We start from the raw sequence: 15,259 nt of genomic DNA on the forward strand, positions 1-15,259 counted from the left end.
AGCTATTGAAGATGGACCCAAGCTCCAAATACAAGTCAACCGCCCCAAAAACATGATTATTACATGATGACAGTGTAATGCTTTGAGTAGTCAAGCAAAACATATGGAGATTGAGACAAATATTGCTCCTCCTCTTTTTTCCTTATGTTCGTCCTAAAACTTAAATAAACCCTTTTTCCTTTTTTTTTTGCTTTACACATGCACATAAAAATTTTCACACCCCCTACCCCCTTGCATTAAGAAAAGTAAAATAAATGAATAAAAAACAAAAGTAAAAATACATATAACGAGAAGGGTCAAATATATGTACAAGTTTGTTTGCCCAATGTCCAAGCAAAAGGCAAAAAGATGTGAAAATCTGAAAAAGTTTTTCCTGTTTTGTTTGTAATATAAGTAAAGAGTGTTGATTAGTGTCAAATTAAAAGCATTTAAAATAATTTATGAGATAAACAGTTGAACAGATTGTAACCCCTTTTTACAATTTTGCGGAAAAGTGAAACTGTATAATTCCTTTTTATTTCTTAATTAACATAAACGTGTGGGAAAAAAATTCAGGGAAAAGAGGTATAAATTTATAAATAATTAAATAATCTAAAATATTTTATAACTAGTTTCTCTTATTGTAATATTTTATAACATTTTCGCTTGTATTAAAAGTGCACACATATCATAAAACAGTTCGATTCATCCTTGTCCAGTAAATTTATTGCACATTGTTTCGTTTGTTCAATTAAACTAAACGTTGACGATGAGAACGACAGAGGAACGTAGTGAAACAGTCCGTTCTATGTAAGCGATGTTTGAAACTCACCTTATCACGCAAATCAATTCATAATTCAATATTATTGGACTAACAAAGTAAAAGTCGAATCGTTCAGTCGAGTTAGTTATGTCGTGGAATCGCCCTAGATGCTACTGCTCTAAGACTCTAATCTTTTTTTTTTATGCCTGAGTTAATTATAATAATAACGATAAACTATTTTAAAATTCTATCTCAATTGTTCCTTTAATTTTTAATAAGCACTGGCAACTCTAACATTTCATTGAATTGTATTAAAAGAAACAGTGTTTTGTCTCTTTCGGACTTTTTAATGTTTTCCTTAAACAGCTGATTAATTTCACTCTCGCACGTGAAGTTTATTTACTAAGAACTGTTAGGTTTCTATATTACAATTGATACAGAATGGTAAGAACATTTGTTAAAACCATAAGAAAAAATTTTAAAAACTTCCAATGACAAGTCGCTCCTTTATAGGGTAAGCACAAGAAGACTCAAAAAATTAAGAAACAAAGGAATGCTCAGTTAAAACGTTTACTAAAGCCCACGGATGCACGCCTTAAAGAGGAGTTGCGTAGAAAACGCCCCAAACCAGTAGATCCTTATCAGATCAAAGTGAATCAAGTCACCCAACAAAGTTCAGCATTATTCTTTCAATACAATACCCAACTTGGTCCGCCTTACCATATTATTCTGGATACGAATTTCATTAATTTTAGCATCAAAAACAAGTTAGATATAATGCAGGGCATGATGGATTGTTTATACGCAAAATGTATACCTTATATACCGGATTGTGTGCGAGCTGAACTAGAGAAATTGGGCAATAAATATAAGTTGGCTTTACGAATTATATCGGATTCACGTTTCGAACGTTTGCCTTGCCTGCACAAAGGTACATATGCGGACGATTGCATAGTGGAAAGAATTAGACAGCATAAATGCTACATCGTAGCTACAAATGATAAGGATTTGAAAAATCGCATACGTAAAATTCCGGGTGTGCCAATTATGTATGTTGCATCTCATAAATACGCAATCGAGCGGATGCCTGATGCTTACGGCGTCCGGTCGTAGCGTTTTAGCTATAAGTTTTTTCTACTTTTTTTAATTAAAAGCAAGGATAGAAAATGTTTTAAATTGCAAATGCATTTATTTAGTTCCTTTAAATTTTCGTTAAGGTGACAGCGATGGGTGAAATTTAGAGAATTATTGATCATTAGGCTCAGACGTCACAAACGATTACAATTTTTATGAAATAAGAGTTCAATGAAATACAAGTAACATGAATTTTCAATTGATGAATTTTTCATTATCGCTCTAAGAAACGGTGTTGACGATGTCGTCGATTTTCAAAATCGAGCGTACAGTTTCTGTAGCCAAGGATATGGCCGAAGTACTAACCAAAGCTGGTTGAACAACATTCTCGGCAAATATGTCGGTAATAGCCCCTTTGCGTACATTAATGCCAGCGGACTTCTCACCTTGAGCATGGCGATTTCTCAATTCCGTCACAGTGGAAATAGGATTAAGGCCAGCATTCTCGGCCAATGTACACGGTATAACTTCAAGGGCGTCGGCAAAAGCCCTGAAGCAGTATGCATCTACACCTTCAACGGCGTAAGAAGCTAATTGTAAAGCCATTTCAATTTCTGGTGCTCCGCCGCCGACAATCTGAGCCTTCTGCTTTACCAAACAACGCACCACGCACAAGGCGTCATGCAAAGAACGCGCTGCCTCTTCCAGGACAAGTTTATTCGAGCCCCGGCAGATAATTGAAACAGTGCGGCCAGGATTTTGTATACCAGTGATTTTAACAAATTTATTTGCCCCGGTGCTGAATTCCTCCACCAACTCGGCATTAACCAAATTTTCGGCGACAAAATGATCCAATGAAGCAATTGGACGACAATTCAAAGTCTTACAAACGAATTCAATATCATCGCGCTCCACATCTTTGACTACCATGCACTTTATTTTATCCAAAAAATGTTGGGCCAAATCCGAAACAGCGTCACTGGAACGAAAACAAAAACGAACCTATTAAGACCTAAAAGATTGAATAAGCTGTTCCAGTAGATTACCGTAAAATGGACTTCTGCACTAACAACACATTACAGCCAGCCTTTTTAATTTGTTTAACTATATTCAGTATGTAAGCGCGCTCCTCTTTTAACACTCTATCCATAGCGGCGTAATCCGAGACAATGACTGTGTGATCCATCTTTTATATAGGAAAACGAAAAAATATAAATTTCAAAGACATTTAGACAATAGGAGAAAGCTTACATCAGTTTTCGGTGCCGATATGCAAAATTGAATTAAACCGATTTTAGCCTTCTCAATGCGTTTTGGAGCATTTGTGCCAGCTGAACGTGAAGTAAAGACTAAACCATCTATTAGTTCTGTGTCTTCTACCGTACCTCCCAAACTTTGAATGACTTTGATATTTTTAAGGTCCACGGCTTTCTCTTTACCTGGTTCGGTAACTTTCAATACCGCATCGACAGCAATGGGTGCCAATAAACTGCTCTGTTGTGAGACGACTTTTGAATTAAGTGACGTCGAGGCACTTTTTATTAATGTTTCACGATCGCTCAGTTCTATAGGCGTCGACATCTCATTCAATATCTCAATAGCCTTTAAAGCACATCGCTGAAATGAATCGGAGATGGCTGTAGGATGAATTCCTTTCTGTAAAAGTTTCTCACTAGCTTCTAGCAGAGCACCGGCTATGACTACAACAGAAGTTGTGCCGTCCCCGGCCTCTACATCTTGGGCACGCGATAATTCAACTAACATTTTGGCAGCAGGATGGATAACATTCATTTGCTTTAAAATGGTTGCGCCGTCATTGGTAATCGAAACTTCGCCATTACTGGCTTGGATCATTTTATCCATGCCACGGGGACCCAAACTTGTTCGAATCGCATCCGAAACAGCTAACATAGAAAAAAAAGGAAAAATCATTAATATTAAGATTATAAGGAAACATATATATTTGTTCATATAATGCTAAGTTTACAATTTCCTAGGCGACCTATACATCTGGGCCTCATCAAACTTTTCGAGAAAAAAGAATTGTATTTTTGCAATTTCAAGCTGCACTCTCAAAATCACAAAGTCCGAACATTTGCCTGAAGAGATTCAATAAAATCTTCCTTAGTCGTTTCCACGGTTTAACACTTGCAGACATTATTTCTTCGTTTTTTTTTTTTTTTGAATGAGTCATTTCGCCTTTTTTTACATATATAGAATGTTCGAGACTAACTCCCACATTAATCGCACAATTGATTTAAAATATCGCAATTTTCTGACGGAAAATGCAATCTTTTCTATTTCAGAAGAGGTTTTCATTTAACACTTTTCATAAAATTTATGTATTATTGCCTGTGCTAACCTTTGGCTGCTTGAATATTGGATAAACGAACATCTGCCGGTTTGGATTTATCTTTAAAGGCTTGTCCTTTGGGTTTCATCATAACGTTATCCAATTTAGGAGTCATTATTATTTAGAGAATTTTTTCGTGATGTTTTTATAATGTGTCACTATCTTTAATCAATGGATTTTCGCCGATTATAAATTCTCTCCCCGTATAAAAAATATCTGTCAATTTGCCTGCTAGTTAATTATTTTGAAGATGGAAATGTTTGGAATAATTTGGTTTAAATGTTGGTAGCAATGTCATGAATTTATGATAATTATCCCTATCCTTATTTATTAGGAATATAGAAAGAAGAATAAATTGTTAAGATATGGTAACTTAGAAATTCCTTCATAATAAATGAAATATAAAATATATTACTTAGAAATTTGAAACATTTTCTGTTTTTCGATGAAAGTTAAGAAAATAAATCTTTGGCATTAAAATATAAAAAGAAAAAAACGATAAGTTATCTTATTTCGGGAATAATTTTGTAATTTCCCACTACAAAATTCAAGAAGAAAATTACCGCTTAAAAAATCATCGTAGCTATTAGGAGAAGAAGCTGAATACGTACAGGTGAACTGAAAAGATAAAGTAAGGGAAATAGCAAAAAAAAAAAAAAAGAAAATCGATTTTCATAAAATAAAATACTAAAAGCTTTTTTCTTGTCCTCATTACAAACAAGAACTTCAATGAATAGTGTAAAAATTTATTGTTATTTAAAAAAAAATTTTTGTAACTTTAAGGTTAGAACTTGCAATAGAAACAAAGATCTGTCTATTGCACTTCAGGCTGATTGTTAGACAGATAGTCGCAAGTATATAATGGCTTATAAATTTACATCAATAAAATTGACAAAATGGCAATTGGCATTGGTTTTGGGCACTCCTTTGGCATTGGGCCTGGGTTTCTATTTGTATAATAAATTAACTGCCAAAGATTTGGATAACAAAACAACAGATAAAGACGTTGATAGTGAAAATAAGAAAGCGGGTAAAGGTAAAACTAGTAAACTAAAGGCATCGAAAACGCAGAAAAAATCATTATCTATTGATGGCATTACAGAGGAGGATAAAGAAACAGAAAAGCGCAAGAAATTGGCAGAGTTGGAAAATGAAAGATTGTCACCCCTTAAGGAAGCAACCATATACAAGAATGAGGGTAACGCCTGTTATCGCAATGGAAAATTTGATGAAGCCATTATCTTCTACGACAAAGCAATCGACAAATGTCCCAGTGAACATAAAACTGATTTAGCGATATTCTATCAAAATCGAGCCGCCTCCTATGAGATGCTACGCAAATGGAACAAAGTTAAGGAGGATTGTACCAAGTCGTTACAATGCAATCCACGGTATCCTAAAGCCTATTTTCGACGAGCCAAAGCTTATGAAGCCACAAATGAAATGAGCGATTGCTTGGATGATGTGACCGCCACTTGTATTTTAGAAATGTTTCAGAACAACAATACCATTATGTACGCCGATCGTGTATTGAAGCAAACAGGTCGTGAAGATGCCGAGAAGGGAATGAAGGATCGAGTGCCCATGCTGCCATCGAAAAATTTCATTAATACTTATTTGCGTTCGTTTGTTGCTGATCCATTGCAAGCAAATTTGTCAGCTACTGAAGTTACGGATTTACTTAACACCAAGGACGATAGGCTGTACGGTTTCGCTCGTGCAAAGCATGCGATGGATGAGCAGCGATACGATGAAATCATTCCGGCTTGCACCGAAGAAATTGAATCCTCCGAGTCGGAATCACAATATAAGAGCGAGGCTTTGTTATTGCGCGGTACATTTCATTTGTTATCTGGCTCATTTACGGAAGCTAGACAAGACTTGGATGCAGTCATCAATAACGGTGAGAGATTAAATTTTAATCGATCCTTTATATATGTAATAAAAATCTTGCTTTCGAATGCAGCCGATGCCGATGTCAAATTACGAGCGTACGCTCTCATAAAACGTGCCTCTCTACATATACAACTGGAAGAGAAAGATCAGGGATTAGCTGATTTTGACCAAGTGCAAAAGTTACAACCCGACAATCCCGATTTGTATCATCAACGCGCTCAGATATATATACTGCTCGATCAGTTAAACGAAGCTCTGCAAGAGTATGAAAAGGCCATCAAAATTGCACCCAATAACGCGATGGCATATGTGCAGAAATGTTACGCTGAATATCGTTTAGGTTTACTTTCGGGCGATCAGATGCGCTTGCTTATGATTATGAATGAGTTTCGTAACGCTATTGAGAAATTTCCCGGCTGCGTCGAGTGTTACAGTTTGATGGCTCAAGTACTTAGCGATCAACAGCAATTCCAACAGGCCGATCAATTTTACGAGAAGGCAATAAAAATGGCGCCTGAAAATGCCTCGTTATTAGTGCATCGTGGTATTATGATGCTACAATGGAAAGGTGACATTGATAAGGCTATCAATCTAATGCAGCAGGCAATTGATGTCGACGATAAATGCGAGCTAGCCTACGAGACATTGGGTACTGTTGAAGTCCAGAGAGCCAATCTAGATCGGGCGGTAGAACTATTCGAAAAGGCCATCAAATTGGCTAAAAGCCAGGCGGAAATGTGCCACTTATATGCTTTACGCAATGCAGCGATTGCTCAAATCAACGTTACTCGAAAACTGGGTATAGATATGTCTAATATATCGGCTCTAGCGCAGGCAGGCATTGCCTCGCAAACAATGGCAGCCGATACCAAATAAAAAACGATTCACAAGCATTTTAATCGCTTTCAGGACAAGCGAACAGCAAAAAATTGTTATTAAAATGAAATTGTTGGAGAAAATTCCACGAGGTGCATTTTATAAATTAATTTTTAAAATTAATCATCTGTTAAAATATTTCTGTTACATATACTTAAATCCATTCTCCGACCATTCTCCACGAACAAGTATAATATCTTTGGTACAAAAATCTTTTCGATTCTTTTTGTTTTTTCTGCTCTCTGCCTTTTCCTTTCGATTATACAATTTACTTATATTTAGCAAAATATTGTATATTTTAGCTTTTCCTCTGTTATTTACAACAGTTTAAAAAAAGAAAAAAATCAATAAATTATTGTAAATCTCCCCTTCACATTCACACGCAATTGACGAACTCTCCTAATACAAAGTAAATTAACATAGAGAGGTAAACGAGATAGATAGACAGACATAAAACCCAACCAGCTTATGTAAGGCTTGTTGAGGGCGAAAATGCACGAATTTCATTTCATCATATATTTTGTAACGAAATTTTACGCTTCTCAAAAATTATGTAAATAAAATATAAAAAGAATGCTTATTCATCCAATCAGGTTAGGAGTGATCCGATCGGCCCCATTGCCGCGCATAAATTGACAATCGCATTTCTTTCCGGCACTAGTTTGACTTTGAAATGTTACTCAATTTCGCTAATCATTAAAACGCTTCAGTTTTTCATTATTTACTTTAGTTTATTAATTAATAATAATAACCGTTAACGACAATATACATTTTATTATGCAATAATTAATATATTTAATAATGACATGCCGACGAGGCTATATAGACTCTGTCGGCAGAATTTGTGAGCAACGACAATATATAGACATAGATAATTACTATGTTATAGAGTGCTATGATCGAGAGGTTGAGACCGACGCAATCACAAACTGTAAATTATAGAAGTCTTTAATAGCCCCTTCGGGCTAATAATCGTTTTAAGACCGAGTGGTAATGAGAGCGTTTATATAAATATATATATATATATATATATATATATACAAATGTTAAATATTAAATGTAGAAAATAGATGGTAGGAGGTAGTCAGGAGGAGGACGTAGGTAGAGAAAGCTCGGAGAAAGTGTTTGTATACGTTTGATTTGTATACACACCCTCGCTGGCGATTTGTGCCATCAGCGCGTAGTGGTATTCTAAAACAAGTGGGTGGGAACGTTGAGAAGGAACGATTTTGCAACTGGCATGATATAACTTCTGGACAGTAGTTTCGTAAGCAATACGCTCGTTGGCCTTTATTTTTTTTTTACGTAAGCACAAAGCCAAGAAAAAAAAGTATCTAGGAATCTATGCCAAGCGGGACCAATGAAAGCGGAGCATAATCCATACTTCAATTCTTCACCGAAAGAACCGAAGGAAGAAATGCTTAGGACAAACGAAAGAAAATCTGGCGTTTTAGTAGAAAGATTTAAAAAAACGGGTAGTTATGCAACGCTTTTCGTCCGGGATGTGTGGACGGAGTAACTTTATGAATATACGTCAGTTTTGTATTTGTCTAAACCATGCGGCCGTTCCAAATTATCTTTTAAACGCGATTAAGACTGCCATAGCGTACGCCATGGATTCGTTGATAAAATCGACGAGAGCTGCTACGCTTTGACGATGACATTAAATCCGAATGAGAGTCGCTCTGCATCGAAAGCGGACGACCAAAAACGTCAACAGTAATAATATGTGTTTGTTTAAATACTTTCCTCCTCCTATTTGAATAAATGTGTTTAATTGTCAGTCAAATCCTTGAAAGTATAAAATCTTTTCTGAAATTCTCCTACATTTAGGAACGATTCAGTTTAATAGAGCGAGAATTTTTACAGAATACATCGTAGAGATTGCAATGTATTGGCCCTTTTGTCTTGTAATCGAAATAGTTGGTAAGAATTAGAGCCTTGTGACTAGGCATCAGAAATTTATAAGCTTCGGGTATCGGTTCAGTGGAATTAATAAAGTTAGATAATTATATTATTATTATACTGGTTAGCAGGCCTTGTGATCTGTTGGACATTCTCCAATATGCTCGCATTCAGGGAGAGTAAGCCGAAGGAGAGGAAAGTAACATGAAGTGGTGCATCTATTAGTCGGCCTTTTCCGACTATAATGGTCTTACTTGTTTTGATGTCATATTATTGTTATGGATCAACTTGCACGTTATTAAAATATTTTCCATATAAAGGTAGGAATGGTTGTTTGGTGAGAGGCTTAAAAAATTGTCCCGTCCGATCCAAATTATTCACATGAGTTTAGAACGCGCAGCGATTTTTGTCTCGAATTCCGGGATATTTTAATTTATTTTCATATAACGAACTTTCAAAAAAAGATTTTGCGCCGAAAATATGACCTGAGATGAACCATTTCCAAGATGATATGTTCGTAGGCCAAGACATGCCAATGTACCGAATAGCATCGCAAAGTTTGCGATCGGCATGCTGAATAATACAATATTTTGAGAGACGGGCAGGATTAGATCGATTCAGAATAATTTTCTGGATTACAGCGATTCATACGACGATTTCGAGCCGATCGGTATGAGATGAGGTGGAAATATCTTAACTCCTTGCGGGCGTTACATATATCGCGGCAAACTGTCACAGGCGCGGTAAGGTTTAACTATAGAAAGCTTAATGTTAATGGAAAGCAGGGATTATCTTAAGTATGATGATAACGATGGTAAGCATGGTTCCGATCTGCATTTGTTAACAGTTCTTATTCGTTTTGTTTTTGTTGTATATTTGTAATTTTAAAAAAAATGTATAGAAATATATCCAGAAATGCATTTACACATATATACATAAATAGAATAGAAATAGTAGCACATACAGAGGATGAAGCTTGAACGAGACATATTCATTTTGGCTCGTTTAAAAAAAATTCTTCTTCTTTCTTTAGCCTTACTTTTGTAGGCGCTTAGCCTCCTTTTCTAAGCGCTTAGCCTCTTTTTTAGCTTCTTTTTCCTGACGCTTAAGTTCGTTTCTGGCCCGTTTGTTCTGATTATAGACATCTGGATCATTCCATTCTTGTACCTCACCAGATTCCCAAATGCAATAAGGCACAGCTGTTGCAATTAAAACAATAAAAGCTAACCAAAATACACGCCGCCATTCTTCAAGTGTGGTCTGAGTAAATTTTAATAATCTGTATTATCAGGCGAGCTTCTATTGATTGCGAGCTTCAAAACTTACGTTCGGTGTCAGTACGCCAACTAGATAGGGGGAAAGCCACCCTATGATAGCACCCGAACCATTGGAGATGGCCATAATTGTGCCGGCATAGTTTGGACTTAAATCTACCGGTGTCAACTTCATACCCGCATAATAGCCACCCATCGTAAATAGAGTTAAGGTGAAAAAAATTATAACGAGAGGCTTATCACAGTCTGCGTATGAGGCCAAAACTAAAAATATGGCTGGAAAGATCGCAGCTATAAAATGAAAATGGTGGCGTTAAACAAATAAATACCTTATATATGTATATACATAAATATGCATATATGTTCAATATTTACCGAGAGTTGTCATCAGTTTTCTAACATTCGTAATGTTCATATAGTTTTTTTTAATTAACATATCGGCAACAAAACCATGAGAGATCGAACTGATCCACATCGCAATGAAGGGAAAAGTAGCATAGAAACCATTGGATTTGATATCCATGTTCAGCACATCGTTATAATATTTGGGCAGATATGTTGACATTATATAAAAGCCCCAATCGTGACCAATTTGGGCAGAAATCAATGAATATATTTTTGAACTTGTGAATATCGCAACCCAAGGTACGGGCGGCAAATCTGTGCGCTCAATATGTGCACCTATTTGTTCAACTAAATATTCACGTTCTGCTGGTTTGATGAACGGATGCGTGACAGGGTCACTGTAGCAAATGAGAGCCTGCAAAGTGACCTATAGATTGGAATATTATTTAATTAGTTTACAGTAAACACATACAAATATTAGACACCACGTTGCCCCAACAATAGCAAATGTGTAAAATACCCACTGCCAGTCGAATGAGTCAAGCAAAAGGCCTGCAAATGCAAATAGCAGCACATTTCCTATTTGGCCGCCGCCCAATATGACAGCACCCAATCTACCACGCTCGTGTTTCGGCACCCAATGTGAAACCATCACGCTAAGACTAGGGAATATTACACCTTGTCCTAATCCCTGGGTAACACGCAATATGGTTAAACCTATGTGCTCCGTATAGTATACAGTGACTGGGACGAGAAATGTCGTTGTCACTGACCACATTAATCCACCATTTAAAACCCACTTAAAACCAAACCGATCGCCCATCATTCCTCCGGGAATATGTGCGAGAAGATAACCGAAAAAGAAGAAACTAAGTGTTCTACCTTGTTCTTCTTCGGTCCAGTCATATTCCCCACCTTGCTGCAAAAACAAGTTTCTCCTATAAAATTTTTGAAAAATACAAAATCATTTTGTTAGCTATCACCTGAGTGCGAACAGCATCTTCGACCGGGCATATTATTGTGTCTCCCATTTTTGTTTTATTTCTATACACTACCATCTGAGTTATAGCCATTGAGAGGCATTGGCGCTGCGAATAACCCGTCACAATAGCGAAAAACCCCATAATCGCCACAATGGAACGTTGAGGTATAATAAAAACTATATTTAAAAATTTAATTCGCAGTTCCGAAGCACAATGGAAATGAACGCGAACGAGTAACTAATACTTACACTTTGAAAAAGCAATACCACGCGGTGTTTGCTCGATGGGCTTCATCTTCTAAATGAAATCTTACGTCCGATCACGTTAAAAAAAAAAAAAAATAAATATAAAATAAATCAAAAATATATTCAGAATTGAAAATTCCTCGAGATCTCGCGTCCGCCGATGAACCGTTTGCAATTGCTTTTATATCCGCCCGGTTTTATTCGAGGCAATTTTTAAATTTTGGCCTCTTTTCCTTCTGATTTATTCCAAACGTAATTACATTTGATGATTTTCAATTTTTGCTGACATATGACAAAAAAGAAACGGAAAAACAAAAAAACAAGTAAGAAAATTAAATTCGGTTGGGACCGAATCTTTTATAGCCGTCACCGTTTACCCCAAAAAAAGGCAAAAAAAGTAAAAGAACAAAAATCCCATGCTCCATAGTGTCGAGGATGATTACTTTTTTTTTCAAAATAAAATATTTTGTCGTAGAGGCATTAGGCATGCGTTGTAGGCGTGTCCTTTGAAAAATTCATGTCAATTGCAGATTCTTTTGCAAATTTGTAGGCGATACACTTATTTTCCCTAACGGGACAATATTTCCCAGAAATATTGCAAAGAAACGCAAAGAGACAGATGGACAGCCGAAGGACAGACCATATTTAGGTAGGCATTCAAGTGTTGTAACTGGCCAAGAATTTGTATACTTTACGGAAGTTTTGGAGCTTGTTGCTTGTTTTGTTATCAAGGTATTGAAAATATAATTAAATTTTGATGCACTATACTAATGGCTAGACCTGGTCAATTTTTGTTGCACATTTATTGGCTACAGTTTATGAGTAATCAACATGAGCAAAAAAACAGTTTTTCTTTCACTTCCTTTGAAAAACCGAGATGTTCTCAGTTTATATGGTGCTGTGGGCGTGTCCTTCGACCGATTTGTCCCATTTTCAATACTAAGCTGCGTGCAAGAACTTTCAGGGTTTCTACCAAATTTGAAGTTAATAACTTCAACAGACGCACAGACGGTCAGACGGACATGTTTATATCGATTTACAATTTGGTGCTGATCAAGAATATATATATATATATACTTTGTGTGATCTCTGATGCTACCTTCGGGGCGTTGCAAACATTTTGAGAAAATGAATATACCACTCACCTTTCGGTCACGAGTATAAAAATTATTTGATAATGTCATTTAGGTTTTTGTAGCAAACGTCATTGACTATCGTTAATCACCGTAAACTGAACGCTGAGGTCGCTTTATGGTTTCCGAACATCGAGTAAACTCGATCGGAATTTAATTATGTTGCTCAACAACAAATTTCACGTGTACGCAGATCAGCGAATCATTAATAAAGAAAACGGGATATTTTCATTCGCATCACTTTGACACGATTGTGGCGAGGCATAGCCAAGTTAGACGTACATTTATTGAAGGAATATTGACATCCTCAAAACGACATTATATAATGTTATACTCTTTGAAACAAGCTCTGGTATTGTCCTGAAACTGAGACGGCTTACCTTGGCTTCAGTAAAGCTATTAATATATGCTCTGGAGTCTAATTCAATTTTCAGCATTCATTTGACGAATATTATAACTTCCTTTTTAAAAAGTAAATCATAAAATATTTCGCCACATCTTTCTTAAAACATATTCCTACGGCCTCCTTCAACTTTGTTCCTTCATTTTCATGTTGATGTTCAACTGTCAACGTCTTTTTGTTTTCCTAAGCACATGAGCACATTCAAAAAGTTTCAAGACAACTCAACTTCTCTTCTTCTTGAAGCTTTTTGAAACAAATTTACAATAGCTTCCATAGCTTAACATATGGTAGCCATTATCGTCTTAAGTTGTTTTCTTTCTTTTTTGTAATATGACCAAACATTCAGGGAACGTTTCCCATTAGTGTAATTCCTCAATGTGAAGAAAGACACAGAGATAGAGAGACGCCGGCAGCCTAGTGTGTGTGTGCCTAATCGTTAATTGTTATGTATTGCGGTTGACACCTGGCGACAGCCAATCTCCGCGATTCACAAATGCATTCCTGCTTAATGCGAGCAAAATGGCTAATCGCTAATTGATCTTATTCGGTCCCCTAGTCGTTCGACATTATTATGGTCGACAAAATAATAGGTCTCCCGGAAAACTATTTCCGTTCCGGTTACCACAAGTTTCAATAAGCTCTCACTTTTTGTCATGCAATTTATACGTACTGATCTAAAACGAAGATAAAGTGAGAGTCAATCCTGTATCCATGGCTACTGGTAAAGTTCATTTACACCACAGAACTTGGTATGAATTCCAAAAAGAAAGAAATGCTGTGGAAGCGTATCGAAATTAATCATCGAAATCATACAGGAGATTGTTCTAAGTATTTCAAATAAGTAGATTCGATTTTCGATGATACTGTCAAGATCATGTTGGAGCAAAATGCTTTCTATGCGGAAAGCTTTCTTTTACTTTAAAAACATACAGAATTTTTCGCTAAACCTAATATAAGTGATGGTTGTTAAGAAATGTTCTTTTAATTCTTACTCATTACCATTGAGCTATGTTGCGATTGTGGACATATCTCGAAATCTTTGATAGATTTAGACCTGTTGCGGTAGACAACTATTTGGGTTAATGCCATTGACAGAGATATGCGCATTGTGTAAGTATTTGTAATGGCCAGAAAGCACATCGTTGCCAAGATGTGACGCTGAGGTATTATGAATACTAAAATAATATTGGGTAAAATTTAAAGAAGGTTTAAAAGAAATTAAGAAAATAATAGTTACACTTTGATAATTTGATACCCAATTCCGTTTGCTCTTTTCCTTTCATTTCCAATGCAAAAAGTTTGTTCTTGTTACTATTACGTGTATACTAGAAAAAAAAAAACAACAATTTATAAAATTTTGTAGTCTTTTCAAAAGCAACGAAAAACTATTTGAAAAGCGTTTTTCATTTTCTGGAATCCAGAAAATCAACAACAGATGGTTGATTGCCTTAAGTGAAGAGGCTTCCTTATTTGCAGCTTGATTGTAAATGTATGTATGTACATAAACGCGACTTTTTTTACGCGATCTTTTTTGCACGATTTTGATTTAACACGATTCCCCAATAAAAATGAAAAAATTTTTTTTGCACGAATCCTGAAAACATTTCTTTTATAAATTTCAATTTTGACTTTCTTAGTGACTTGGTCTACAGCGGATAGTACCTGAATTTTATGACCATTTTTTTCTTTATCCTTCAGTATGTATTTTGTGCTCAGTTGGTAGGATTCAATAAAAAATTTCAATAAAGTTGCGCTAGTTATGGTCATTTGTTTCGTTTCTTGTTAAGTAGCAATGGATATATGCGAAGCTGGTCTGTACATCTAATTTCAATTTAAATTTTTATATGTTTTACTTCTGAACTGAGTTGTCACTACACTAATTTGATTTTTTTTTCTTTTTTGCAATTAATTGCAGTCTTAACTTTTTTTGCACGTTATGGAATATATTTTCAAATTTAACATATGTCGCATTTATTTTTTTACACGAAATATTTTCACAGTTTTCTAAGGAACGCATCTACCGAGTAAAA

The 15,259-nt window shown here is 35.8% G+C and overlaps 4 protein-coding genes across 5 annotated transcripts; 2 read left to right on the forward strand and 2 right to left on the reverse strand.

Moving 5' to 3' along the window:
• The first annotated feature begins 1,144 nt into the window (after positions 1-1,144).
• Positions 1,145-1,920, forward strand: LOC119633114 (rRNA-processing protein FCF1 homolog). The gene is made up of 2 exons (XM_038026366.1): positions 1,145-1,186; positions 1,256-1,920. Exons 1-2 carry the CDS (start codon positions 1,184-1,186, stop codon positions 1,853-1,855), a joined length of 603 nt encoding a protein of 200 aa, XP_037882294.1. The 5' UTR covers positions 1,145-1,183; the 3' UTR covers positions 1,856-1,920.
• LOC119633108 (T-complex protein 1 subunit delta) lies at positions 1,907-4,434 on the reverse strand. The gene is made up of 4 exons (XM_038026354.1): positions 4,179-4,434; positions 3,068-3,720; positions 2,863-3,002; positions 1,907-2,795 (listed from the first exon to the last, which is right to left on the reverse strand). Exons 1-4 carry the CDS (start codon positions 4,282-4,284, stop codon positions 2,099-2,101), a joined length of 1,596 nt encoding a protein of 531 aa, XP_037882282.1. The 5' UTR covers positions 4,285-4,434; the 3' UTR covers positions 1,907-2,098.
• A 257-nt stretch (positions 4,435-4,691) lies between these two features.
• LOC119633106 (mitochondrial import receptor subunit TOM70) lies at positions 4,692-7,482 on the forward strand. Of its 2 annotated transcripts, XM_038026353.1 has the most exons (4): positions 4,692-4,800; positions 4,953-5,205; positions 5,272-6,072; positions 6,136-7,481. In XM_038026353.1, the coding sequence occupies exons 2-4, from the start codon at positions 5,031-5,033 to the stop codon at positions 6,939-6,941; spliced, it is 1,782 nt and encodes a 593-aa protein (XP_037882281.1). In that variant the 5' UTR covers positions 4,692-4,800; positions 4,953-5,030; the 3' UTR covers positions 6,942-7,481. The 2 variants fall into 2 exon arrangements, with proteins under 2 accessions (XP_037882281.1, XP_037882280.1); XM_038026352.1 differs by having other exon boundaries at positions 4,953-6,072; positions 6,136-7,482.
• Positions 7,483-9,295: 1,813 nt separating this feature from the next.
• On the reverse strand, positions 9,296-11,742 carry LOC119633070 (putative inorganic phosphate cotransporter). Its single transcript, XM_038026285.1, has 5 exons — positions 11,697-11,742; positions 11,521-11,624; positions 10,917-11,414; positions 10,496-10,880; positions 9,296-10,411 (listed from the first exon to the last, which is right to left on the reverse strand). Exons 1-5 carry the CDS (start codon positions 11,740-11,742, stop codon positions 10,146-10,148), a joined length of 1,299 nt encoding a protein of 432 aa, XP_037882213.1. The 3' UTR covers positions 9,296-10,145.
• Between the last annotated feature and the right edge of the window lie 3,517 nt (positions 11,743-15,259).

This window comes from Glossina fuscipes, unplaced genomic scaffold (assembly GCF_014805625.2).
Source record: "Glossina fuscipes isolate IAEA_lab_2018 unplaced genomic scaffold, Yale_Gfus_2 2, whole genome shotgun sequence".
Classification (NCBI taxonomy): domain Eukaryota; kingdom Metazoa; phylum Arthropoda; class Insecta; order Diptera; family Glossinidae; genus Glossina; species Glossina fuscipes.

Bases quoted from the DNA above. Each gene is read 5' to 3' on its own strand.
- LOC119633108 (XM_038026354.1), bottom strand. From the start codon at position 4,284: ATGACTCCTAAATTGGATAACGTTATGATGAAACCCAAAGGACAAGCC. The intron at 3,003-3,067 runs GTAAGCTTTCTC...CCTATATAAAAG, and splicing joins TATCGGCACCGAAAACTGAT to ATGGATCACACAGTCATTGT. The intron at 2,796-2,862 runs GTAATCTACTGG...TTTTCGTTCCAG, and splicing joins GTGCAGAAGTCCATTTTACG to TGACGCTGTTTCGGATTTGG.
- LOC119633106 (XM_038026352.1), top strand. From the start codon at position 5,031: ATGGCTTATAAATTTACATCAATAAAATTGACAAAATGGCAATTGGCA. The intron at 6,073-6,135 runs GTGAGAGATTAA...TTTCGAATGCAG, and splicing joins GGATGCAGTCATCAATAACG to CCGATGCCGATGTCAAATTA.
- LOC119633070 (XM_038026285.1), bottom strand. From the start codon at position 11,742: ATGAAGCCCATCGAGCAAACACCGCGTGGTATTGCTTTTTCAAAGT. The intron at 11,415-11,520 runs GTAGTGTATAGA...TGTATTTTTCAA, and splicing joins CAATGGCTATAACTCAGATG to AAATTTTATAGGAGAAACTT. The intron at 10,881-10,916 runs ATTAAATAATAT...GTCACTTTGCAG, and splicing joins TATGTGTTTACTGTAAACTA to GCTCTCATTTGCTACAGTGA.